The 12,740-nt window shown below is 40.9% G+C and overlaps 1 protein-coding gene across 1 annotated transcript; it reads left to right on the top strand.

Moving 5' to 3' along the window:
• The first annotated feature begins 1,561 nt into the window (after positions 1–1,561).
• Positions 1,562–11,622, top strand: LOC119430157 (synaptotagmin-5). Its single transcript, XM_037697597.1, has 5 exons — positions 1,562–1,583; positions 4,543–5,537; positions 9,660–9,831; positions 11,222–11,388; positions 11,473–11,622. The coding sequence occupies exons 1-5, from the start codon at positions 1,562–1,564 to the stop codon at positions 11,620–11,622; spliced, it is 1,506 nt and encodes a 501-aa protein (XP_037553525.1).
• The last annotated feature ends 1,118 nt before the right edge of the window (positions 11,623–12,740 follow it).

Genomic DNA, 12,740 nt, shown 5'->3' with positions numbered 1-12,740 from the left:
TATATATATACTGTATATATATATAGTTAGTGAACACAACATAAAACTAAAACAATCATAACCTGGAACAATGTTTGCTTGTATGTTGACACAGTTTACAACAAAGCAAACAAACTGTCCAGCTTCTGACCCACACACCAACAGGGGCGGAAACTTGTAAAAGTTGTGATGCAAGTTTCACAAGCTTTATTTTAAAATCAGTAATTTAATTTTAAAGCCCTTGAAAAAAACTTTTTAAGATAATGTTTGTTGATTTAAACATTGCACATTTTAAAATCTGAGATTCTTGATTCCTTAATTTTATTTATTTTTTTCATTCGTTCAACTTTTATTTATACAAGTTAGTTTCACTGAGCCTCGAGGACTCATGTACAACTGATTTAAACAAAGAACACACAGATGAGGTGCAGACAATGACAACAATAAACTACTGTGAAAATGCAGTTAAAATAAAAGTGGTGTATGAAACAATAAATCAAGGTGTCGTAAAACAGGGTGAAATACTAAAAACAAGAACATATTTGCTTTGATGTTTCTATCATGTATATACTGGTAATGTGTGTTATAATGTGTTATTACACAGGGAATTGTGAAAAGTCATACTCTGTCACAAAAGTTGGCTTTTTATACACTGACATGAAATATTCAGTAAACACTGTTACATTATTCAGTAGCTAGGATAAAGGTTAGTTAGTTAGTTAGTTAGTTAGTTAGTTAGTTAGTTAGTTAGTTAGTTAGTTAGTTGCTATTTACAGTGAAAGCCTTATTGAGTATGTTATCTCATCATCACTGACATGCACTTTTTACATTAGTAAAGTTTATGGGGTTAAAAGTGTGATGATGGATCAAACCATCTATTTATCTTTTTATTTTATTAGATTGCTAAAACATTTCTTTGTGAAAATCCCATGTGCTTTAGTCAAACCAAAATAATTTTTTTGCAGTGAAATCATAAGTAAAAGAAATAGCTAGTGAATTCTAGGTACTCTCCTGCATCAGTACAGACTTTTAACACTTATCAGTAGTCAACAAACAGTGATTTTGTGTGAGTTCTTCTTCTTCTTTTGGATATTCCCTCTTCAGGGGTCACCACAGTGAGTCGTCCCCCCCCCCCCCCCCCTGTCCTCTGCATCCTCTGTTCTCACTCCAACCACTTCCATGTCCTCTCTAGTTCATGGGGTCCTAATCCCAACGTTGGGACCCACTCAGAGGATACTCTGAGTTTTGTTTTTCTTTTTGAAACCAGGTTGTATCTTTGTAAGACTGAAGCTTGAGGTACATGATACGGCAGCGTCTCACCTGGGCTACATGACAAGCATAAGAATATATTTGAATTTAACAAATGCCATCCATTAATCACGGTCATAGAATGAATCTTGTAGCCTACTGAGGATGCTCATTGGACAGTTTTTGAAAGAAGGCGGGACTTCTGATGCTGTCAGAGGCTGAAAAAGATAAAAGCTCAACCATCAGCTGGCGGTGGGAATGTTTACTGTTCAGACTCCAGATGATGGACCCCCCCTCTCCACACTGACTCACACCACCACTCCAAACTGACAGGATGTCTCTCTACACTCTGGGAGGTAAGACTTTCCACTTATATTATTTAGTCTTTGCTATATAACATCAAATTTGCTTTTCACTTCAGTTTAACAATTTAATTTAGAGGATAAATCAAGACAACAGCCTGAAAGAGAAAAAACAAAGTAAAAGAGGAGACATTGTTTTTGTTCAGCTGGTGATCTAACAGTGATCGCTGGGAAAGTGTTGCAAACATGTTTCTGATCATTTCATTTCAAGGATTTGTTTTCAACTATTACTCTTCAATTAAAAAGGAATTGGCTGCATTTACGGTTCCACTAGCTGACCTACAGTAATGTTTAACTGCAGATGATCCCATACCAAAGCCATATTGTTCCATTTATTTCCTTTAACATCACTTTTATTCAGTCATTTTTGCTGCCCTGCACATTTATTTCTTAAAGGAAGGCTTGTGAGGAGCTGTCTGCTTCTGGAAACTCTGACTGGACTAATTGTTAACTTGCCTCAACAGTGATCTCCTCTTTATTAATGATTGTAGAGTAAAACATGCACAGGTGCTTTCATGCATTCATGAGAAAATCAGTGCATGTAAGGGACACGCCTCTGTTAACTCTGGCCTTTACTCAGTCTCTTATTTGAGAAGAAGTCATGCTAATGTGCACAAAAGTTTTCTGTGAACAATTGTTTTTAGTTTGGGGTGCTCACAAGCCTTCAACTCGTATGATCACCGGTATTCAGCTTCGTTGCACGAGTCTAAAGCAGCTACAGTTGCAGCAGACTGAGCATACATGTTATATTAATGCTCAACTTTTGATTATTTATTTGAACCATTTTAATACAGCATGAAACTTCAGTGATTAAAAAAAAACAACTGAGTACACAAGTTTGAATTTATTGTGAATCTTCAATAAATCACACAAATTCATAAAATACATGCACTCACCTAAATCTTTAATTATGTGGTGCTTATTAAGAATTAAGTTTTTTTTTCTTTATTTGCCAAGGCCTGTTGTTTTCATATTAGTGACTATGATTAACTGCAGCTCATAATTTCTCATTGCCAGCATAAAAATGATTTGTTTGACAACACGGATTGAATTGACCAATACTCAGAACGACGAGAAAGTCCAAGAAACTCAGTACAAATCTTATAAGGAGCGGGGAATGGTTTGAAGGTTAAGGAACTACCCATGAACCACCACAGCTCAAACTGCTGGGACACCAGTTTCTGTCCACAGTGAGGTGAGATTTACACCAGTATGGACTGAGAGGCTGACGAACAAAAAACAAACTCCCGCTCCGAAAGCAACACCTTCAAGCTCGGCTGAAATTTACAGCTGCCCCCGTGGAAAACATAAATGCCTTCGAGAGGAAAGTTCAATGGTCAGACAAGACAAAGATCGAGTTATTTGGTCACAATGGCACTAAGTACGTTTGGAGTCAGGATGAGGTTTAGAAACCAAAGAACACCAACCGCATGGTGGTGGTAGCATCATGCACAAAGTGGCACAAAGAGGAGGGAAGTCTACCTCTAAATTCTTCAACTTCATCTCAAATCAGTAGATATCTGGTTGAACCAATCCCATCAAAACAACTTTCCACTGGGTGTTATGCCAGAGTTTTCACACAGTAATGCTCAATAATCCAGGTTAAAAAAAATCCAACAATGGTCAGTCAGGTCATCTGGACACTTTCTTTTTTTTGTTGAGAGATGTTTCACCCTCCATCCAAAACCATCTTATCACCAGCAAACTAGTTGGTCCACTGTAGGAGTGTACTGCTTAGTGGGGAAAACAGTTCGCTTGGGACTCCTCGGACTGATGAAGCCCTTCGGATGGAGGGTGAAATGTCTCTCAACAACAACAAAAAAAAAACTGTGCCAGACAAAGTCCATGCTCAGTAAATCAGGCCAAACAATTTTCAGTCAGGTCATCTGGACAGTTTCTATTTTTTTTGGGGTGCTGAAACGTTTCATCTTCCATCCAGAAGGCTTCATCAATCAAGGAAACACAAAACTGATTCTTACCCCAACAGCTTACTCTAAAGTGGAACAAATCAGTTATGTTGGTGCTAAAATGGTCTCTTTGGCACGCCCCCTCCTCCGGTGCTGGCACTCTTCCTCGTCGACAGTCATGTCAAACTGGTTCAAAACCAACAAAGTCCATGCTTAATAATCCAGGTATACAATCCAACAATTTTCAGTCAGGTCATCTGGACAGTTTCTTTTTTATTTATTTTTTTTTGTGCTGAAATGTTTCACCTTCCATCCAGAAGGCTTCATCAGAGTTTTATCAGAGTTTTGTTGATGGAAACAAAAAGCCTGTGGTCGAGGTACAATTTGCTGAGAGATAATTACCGGTAGTTAAATATCAGTGGGAGTATATGAATAAATGTCATCTTGTATGTATAAACCTGACCCTATGTGGATTAAGAAATAGCAACATAATCAAACTTGTGTTCCCAGTTGTTAAAAATCTGTGAAGTTATGTTGTAAAAATCATTTTTTTGTGAAGCAAGAACAATTTAAATGATTCATGAGTGTATGTAAACTTCTGACTGCAGCTGTTATTAAAACAAGTACGAGATTGAGCACTAAGAGCCCCGGTCTCTGTTTATTCTAGTAATTATTTAAAAAAAAAACATTGTAATGAAGAGCAAAATGCCCAATTTGCTTGAACAACAAACACAGATACAATATAAAGTTGGTATATAAGTGTATATTTATATTTATCTAGAGTTGGAGTTAAAATTAGCAACTGCAACAATATCATTAGTACAGTTATTTATCCATTTCCTCTTTGATTTCATCAAAGCCACGGAGTGCAGACGGTGGTGAAGGTTCACTGTGAGGTCTTCAGTCCCAGGCTGATCAGATCCTTTAACTTTAGTATTTGTTGCATTTTTCTTCACAATAATCATGGTCGGTTGTGCGTTTGTTAGATAAATGACATTGTTGTCTATGTGAGGTTGTATTTAACAACATGTATAATCTGCTTCTAGTCCACCTGCAGATCCTGCTGGCTGTGGGTCTGGCTGTGCTCTGCTATGCTCTGCTGCTTGGCTGCATCTTTTGTTGTCGCAAAAGGAGGATTTCTTCTAAGGACAAGGAGGCCGTTTTGTTGTCTCCTCCACCAGCTGAGCGCGTGAGTCTGACTCTGACTCATCCTCTGAGCGTTCAGCCTGTCAAGCAGCAGTACGAGGAGCTGGAAGGAGACGTGTTGGAGTTCCCCTCCTCCAAAAGCAGCACTCCCCTCTCTGAAGATGACCTCACTGCTCTGCCCTTTGACACGGATGGATCAGCGGAATCGAAGCAGCCTCCCAGTTCTTTGCTCCCAACGCGTCGCCTCAGCACCCCCGCTCTTCCCTGCTCGCCCTGTAAAGCTGCGGCTCACGGCAGGCCCTCCCTGCCTTCCCTCATCCCCTCTAAGCTGAGCTTTGTGTCCAAACCCTGCCGGGTGATGGGTCGACGCAGCACCGTGAGTGGGGAGAGTTTAATTCACAGTGAGAGCAGTCCTCTGACTGCTGGTGCTGCCAGCGCCCCCACCCAGCAGGGTGTGGCTGGTCAACCCCAGTATGGCTCTAACTCCCTCTCCTCCAAACGAGCCCCTCTCCTGCACTTCTCCCTGCTCTTCAGCTCGGCCTCTGGCACCCTCTTGATCAACATCCTGGGGCTCTCTGGAGACAGTCGGAGGCGCAGTGGGGTGTTTGTTCGGGTGAGCCTCCCACCCCTTTACCCCTCCCCGCAGCAGAGACCCCCACGGCGGCGCAGCCTCAGCCCAGACCTCCACAGCCAGAGCTTCGTGCTGCAGGTGGGCTCTGTGGAAGAGCTGCTCACCTGCACGCTCAGGCTAGCCGTCTACAGCAGGGACTTCTCAGGACTGAGGGAGGCCTCTCTGGGGGAGGTGGAGCTCCTCTGTGAGCAGATGATGTGGAAGCCTGACACCATCACCACCTACACCAGGCAGCTCAGCCCGAGCAAAAGCAAGCTGAAGAAGGTCTTAACTTTTTATTTATTTGCATCCACTGCACTCACTAAAACACAACACACAGCACATTAGATGATCTTTGATCCTCAAGTAGAACGGCTGTCAACAAATAAACCTTGAGCCTTAATGTATCTGCAGTCTATAAAAAAAAAGAGCATTTCCTATTTATTCAAACCATACTTGTATCAAATAATGATTAAATATCTTCTATGTAGGATATGGCATAATCAAGCAGTTCAAACTCAAATCTATGCAAAAATGACCTGCCATACAGCCAGTTTATGGTATGTCCTTTCAGGGCCACTGTAGTTGCATGACAAGAAACATATCAGAAGGAACAGGAAGGTTAACTTCTATTGAAACAAGTTCTTATTTTCACATCTTTTTGCTTTATCATTTATAAAATATGAAGTTTATTGTGCATGTCTGCTTCAATCTGTGGAAATTGATACCAATTTTATGCTCATGAAGTAAATATGAAAGTACAGCAGGTTAGTTTGGCAACATACAGTCATGTATCTGTTGCAACATGTTTTTAACAAACAGAATCTGTGTATTAGCAACATTAAGGGGTACTTCTCATATTGTTACATTAGCTTCATTTTTTTTAGTTGTTTAGTTTATAGTAGAAAAAGTGTTGAATCATCCTTTTAAAGAAGACACGTTAAGCCCCTTTTTTCTCCAGAAGCTGCTGCGAATTACTGAAGTCTTCATAAAATGTTTCTGACACTTTATGCACAAAACACAACACAGCAGGTTTAGGATGAAACAGGTTGATGCGTCTAAACTTCACCAGTAAACAAAAAGAAACCGTCCACATGAGAGGCCATTTAGGTCGGGAACATCTTGGTCCAAGATGCTCCTCTTCTGCACAAGATGCAAATCAATTTGATTCAGATTCATACAGGATGCAGAATTATATAAAAACATGAATGATGGACTTAATATTCATAAAAATGACTCAAATCTCAATCAGTAGGTAATTCTTTGCATGTGCAGATGACATTTCTACAGCCATTCAATGAAAGTAAACTTCATTTTCCTTTCAGAAATTACTGTGACAATGAAAAGAAACCATCAAAGACAAAACAGTTTGTCTCACTTTGAGGTCCGACAGTCAGAGCAAGAATATTTTATTTGTTGATCTCAGATCTAAGATTCCAATCAGGACTAAGGTGCTGAAAAGATGAAGTTTCAATGCTTGCGTTTGTATTTTCGAGTTTTTCAAAAGTGTTTTTCACCACTGGCTTTTCTGCTTTGAGTGAATGCATTGTGTGGTTTCTATGAGAAAGTTTTCCTAGTTCATTTAATGGTCAGGAAACGTGCACATGCACCCTATAAATACCACATGTCATGTTTTATACATGAGGAAGTCTAACATCTAATCAGCTCAGCCATTAGCCACTTTTCCAGAGTTGTTAGTCACGGTGACAGTGACTGTTTGTGGCTGCAGAGGAAGCAGACCGAGTGCAGCAAATTGGCTGAGCGCCCACGCACTGCCCTCCGTGACTCCACCGCAGCGCTGCCAGGAGGCATCAAGAACAGGCGCTTGGAGGAGGTGGGCTTGACGTGCCAGTGAACTTTACTCAGGAGATGTGTTATTCATTTTGAGGAAGCCAGAGTTTTGTCTCTTCTCTTTGTTCGTTCTTGCGTTATCTTCAGACGATCAGCTTCTGCATGCGGGGTTTAAACCAGGAGGTTGAGGGAGAAAAATCACAGCTTTTCACTTTGAGTAAAGAGGGAAGTGTGAACACAAAGGCTGTGCACTGTGGCCCAATCAATTCTGTATCAAATCACTTTTATTGGAACAAGAGGACCTGAGACTGTTTAGTTTGATAAAAAGGCTTTTTATTTACATAATGTATATCAGATTTAAAAAAAAAAAGTAAACTGAAGTACTGAACTTTTTGGGAGGGCAGTCAAACTATTGTTCACCTTTTTATTTGTATGTTTTGATGCTAGTTACACATTTTTTTTAGAAACTTTTATAAAGTTCATAAATTACACTTTTTCCATTTACACACACTTTTGCAGATTTGAAAAAAAAACAAAAGTTCAGAAATTCACCATAGTCTCAGAAGAGTCTGAAGTAAAAAAGGAAAAAAAAACAAGTATGATCCAAATTTAATGAGGTTCTTTTTTTTGCCGCCCATTTGTAAGTTGTTTGTAAAGCTGTAACATTTAATACTGTAGCTGAGAACACACACACACACAATACTACTCTGTCATTGCTTTGGAGAAGGATGATTTTCGATTTAGAGACCCTTACTGGGTCTTAGGTTGGGTTTTAGGATTCAAAACAGCCAGACAACAAGAATGGTAAAAAAGAAAACAGATTTGGTTTTGCAGCTGCAGGAGGGAGTCAGAATCAAATTGCGAGAACACGTCTTCACAGGCAGGTGGAGTGAGAGCTACATACCTTCTCAGACAGGAGAGGTGGGGGCCACCTGAAGGTGTTGGGCAAGATGACGTCACCATCACTGGGTGAAACGCAGCTGCAGGGCAGAGCATGGTCCAAAGGGTAATGCAAAAGCAAGGTCCAGAAGCAGAGGTCATTCACAGGTAGTCAGAGGTCCAGAAAACAAGTCCAATGGGCAATCCATAAATCCAAAATCCATAAGCCAGAAAAGGAAGACGTACCAGGGTCAGATGGGCTGAGAAGAATCAGACGGAGTGGGCAGAGAGGAGAATCCTAAAGACAACGTGTGAGGTCAAAATCCAAAGAACAAGGTGTGAATCGTGAACTAGTTAGCTTGATATCAGGAACCAAGAGCAGTATGATAATCTGGCAGAGCTGAGCAGTGAGAGGAGTTCTTAAATAAGTTCTGGAACAGGTGCAGTGAATAAAGACAGATGAGCTGAAAGTGCAGAAGGGCGTGGCAGAGTGGCAGAAACATGACATGGAGGCAGATGACAGAGAACCGGTGATCATAACATGATGATGGTTTAATTTCTAGATTCAGTTCAATATGTCTTATTAAGATTCTGTTTTTATGTAAATGGACTGTACTTATATAGCACCTTTCTATCTTATCAAGACACTCAAAGTGCTTTACACTACAATCTGTGTCCTCATTTACTCATTCATACAGCACTCTAATAGATCTATACAAAGCTAATTGAACAAATTAGTCTAAGGAGAATAATCAGTGATTTATCACATTCATACACCAATGGGACACACATCAGAGGCAACGAGGGGTTCAGTGTCTTATCCAGGAATACTTTGGCATGTGACTGCTGGTGGAATCGAACCCTCAACTCTTGCATTGGAGGACAACTGCTCTAACCACTCAGCCACAGCCGCCCCAATGTAACAATTTAAGAGTTTCTTTCTCCTAAGAGATGCTGCTACAATATGTTAAAGACCGTGGATCTGTTGAGCGGAATGGACGTCCACTCAAGATAAGTTCAAAACTCATTGAACTTTCTTATTAATTCACGTTTGAAAGAACCGTGTGCCGAGTCGTAGTCGTCTTTTTAAACAGAATTAAGAGTGCGAGTGTTGTTCTGTAAATTATGACAGAGGCAGAGATCTGAAACTCACCTGTTGAATTAAATGGCCTCTGATGTCCGGCTTCAGCACATCGCTGGCGGGCCAGTACTTAACCAGGAAAGTGAGTCACTGCACTCCTCACAGTTTAAATTAATGAAAGTTGACACCAAGTCAGATGGAAATTACCACGAGAGTCACACACCACTGCTTTGATCCAAAGTGACTCAGAACGCAGTAAATGTCTGTCGTTGTTAGACGGTCAGCCTGACAGCTACATGAAAAGATGATCAAAAACCCTGATTAACTTTAAGCGACTGACAATTTGATTTCAATGTAGTTCTGATGAACATCTAAATCTAATTCAGCCAGAAACTGTAAACCTTCCAGTCAGTGACACAAAGGTCTGTGCACGCTGTAATTTTATTTACCTATCTGCGTATCAGTTGACTTATTCGCTTACAGCGCTTTTAGAAATGTTGGTCAGAATGGGTTCAGTCAGCCTCTTTCTTCTGTCCTTGCTTTGATACAATTCACATCTCCTAAACAAAACATTTGCAGAATGACATGACTTCTTTGTCATCCCTCTTCTTATTTTATTTTTCCATGTTTTCTTTCCCCTTCGGTCCCATCCTCAGAGCACGAGTTCTCTGGAGATGCTGGGTCGCAGGAAGGGCTCAGTCTGCGTGCCCCGGACTTTGGGGCAGCTGCTGATCTTGCTGCAGTACCAGGTGCTGTCCCGGAGAATCAAAGTGATGGTTCGAAAGGCCGAGAACCTCACCAAGCTCACATGGATACCAGGAACTCCAGGTGAGAATCAGGCCAAGCTTTCTCCTCAGATCAAGCACAGCTTCACTGTGGTCAACAGGACCATTGTTCTCCAGCCTAGTTGGTTTTTAACTTTCATGTCATAATACGGCCTGTGGTTACCCTGCATGTTACCCTGTAGGTCCCGGTACGTATAGTACCAGGCTGTATTGTGCACTGTGCTACCCCACTTGTTTCAGTTTAGATTTATATTTTAGGCTGCCTGTCCCACCTGCTCTGTTCAGAGTCATAGACTCTCGTGCTGTAAAACTACTCACCCTCTCTTCTTGCTCTATGTTACTTGTGTCTGCCTTAATAAAATACTGATGTAAAATACAGTGCAGCCCGAGTTTGTTTGAAAAGACTCAGCAGACACAGTTTTAGGAGTTCTGCTCCGTTTGTGTAAAACTACTAAATATTAAATGTTCACAGCATGCACCTGCACCAAAAAAGTCTATTCCTGTTTGTTTGCTGCTAAATGCTACAAATTGTGTTTACTTTATTTTTATTTTTTACTTACTGAACAAGACGTATTGGACTGTTTCAGCAACTATAGTGACAGAATTCACGTAAATTAATTTAAACTTTTCTCCCATTTATTTTGTCCAAACGTCTGTTTTCTCACCTCACGTCAATTTTATTCCCACTTCCATTTATTTTGGAAGAAAAAGTGACAAATTTTAATCATCTTTGATATTTTATGTAATTGTGTTATCTAACCTTGAGCTATGAATTTCATCTGAGGAGATCAAATTAACCATAATTATGATTATTTCAGTGGACAAATAAAGGAGGGATACATTTTTAGTGCAGGTAAAACACCCACTGCAATGTCAGAAACACTCCATTCATCTACCTGGATTATTGAGCATGCACCAGGACTCTACAATCTCCCCAGCTGCAATCACATCTGACCAGATCAATAATTCACTGATAAACTAATCAAATCAGGAGCTGATCCACCCGGTGTCATTTCCTCTCCTATCTGAACCAAATCTGGATCTGATTTACATCCCTGCTGCTGGTTAGCAGAATAGGAAACAAGAGAGATAAAACGAAAATTAGTGAGGCGAGAAATATTTATTTCTGTGAGTCTTATGAGCTAATATTACTGTTGAAATTTAAAAATAAACTCTTTTGATGGCATTACAGGGATCTTTGGTTTCAGCGTTCCAAAGTGGATTAACGAAGGAGATTATGTTTCAGATTAGATGTTGAATATGAGACAGATGTGGCTGTGGGGGCGGTTCAGAGCGATTCATGATAAAAGCATGTCATTACTTTGTAACAACACAACAAAGAGTTTGTGTTCCTAAACATCATCTGGTAACATTGCAAGAAATACAGTAAATCATTCTAAAATTATCTGCATATATTTATTTTTTCCCAATAGACCATTATATTGTCATCAACTTACGTCAGGATGGAAAAATAATTGATACAAAGGAAACCAAAGGGTCCAGCGGTCCCAACCCCATCTGGAACGCTCCCTTCCTGTTTGACGTGCCGCCTGGTGACATCACTGAGCTGCCACTGGCTCTCGAGTTCATCATCATGCAGGTTCGAAGTTTCACATGGGCTCATTCATGCATTATAAAATCAATGTGCAGCGTTAAGACAAAGACTCTCACTGTGTCTGTACAGGGTCGTCTCTACACTAAAAGCAGCGCTCTGGGCCGAGTGTTGATTGGCAGCAATGCTTCAGAGGCAGGACGGGAACACTGGAGGGAAATGTGCAACCCAGGGCAAACAGAAACCACTCAGTGGCACACCATCCTGTTAGATTCACTCTAGAGAACATATTTCAAACTAATATTCAGCCCTGTCCATGTGTATCAACAGGGCTGTAGCAGAGGAAATGTGATGTGAGGTTCGATGCATACCACTTTTCTCCAAATCAGCAGCAGTTTCTCACCTGTTGCTTTAGATTTTTCCTTAAACTATAGTCTGTATTTGTGAAACTGTTTGTATTGTGGCAAAAATCTAAAAATATTCATGACAATTCACTGAAAGAAAAGTTCAGCACCCAGATAATTCCTCAATTTGGACATGATTTGGTTCACGTACAGATCATCCAACCATGGTCTTTTTACCCACTTTCTCCTTTTTGAGTTGCTGATGCCTTTTTTCAGACGTCATTGTGTGAGAGGCAGGGTACACCCTGGACAGGTGGCAAGTCCTTCACAGGGACACAGAAAGACAAATGAAACATGCTATTTAGAGTTATTAATGAACTTTTGGTTTACAGGAGAAAAAACCCCCAAAGAAAGTACACACATCCATGGTGAGACGATGATGATGAGACCCAGCAAACTTCATATAGAAAGGCTGGGAGATGAACCTTGGACCTTCTCGCTGAGAGGCGACACCTTTAACAACTGATCCACTGAGGCACCACATGCAGATTTGAGATGGGTATAAATAGTTGGAGCTGAACTGTCAGCCCCCAGAGGGCCTTATAAATGGTGCCACAGTGTTATCAGGCAGTTCCTGGAGCGCCTGTTGATCAGACAGTGACTGAAGGTCAGAACAGAAAATGCCTCCTAGACGGGTTAGACAGCATCACCAGCACTGGCTGCTGTTTGATGGGAGTCACATTGTGGGTTAGCATGAGGCTAGCTGGTTGTTTTGTGCTATCACCCAGCATGTGGAGGGTACAGATGTCACTATGGTCACACATCATGAAGGTTCTGGTCACCTGGGGCGCACCGCACAAAGGAAAGACCATCACATTGAGTGGCATCTCCAGAGATGTCACCTCCTGCTCAGTGCCGGATCTCAATGGTCCATTTCTGCAGCTGTAGGACTTTGTTCCTCACCAAATGTCCTCCTGTATCCAGGCCTGCCACAACCTGAGTGTGTCTGAATTACCAACTCAGTTATTTATGTGATTTCGTATTGAAATCACAACA

Source organism: Nematolebias whitei, chromosome 2, assembly GCF_014905685.2.
Source record: "Nematolebias whitei isolate Nwh7 chromosome 2, NemWhi1, whole genome shotgun sequence".
Lineage (NCBI taxonomy): Eukaryota > Metazoa > Chordata > Actinopteri > Cyprinodontiformes > Rivulidae > Nematolebias > Nematolebias whitei.
Note: the sequence above shows the minus strand (reverse complement) of the source record. Positions and strands in the feature narration are given on the sequence as shown.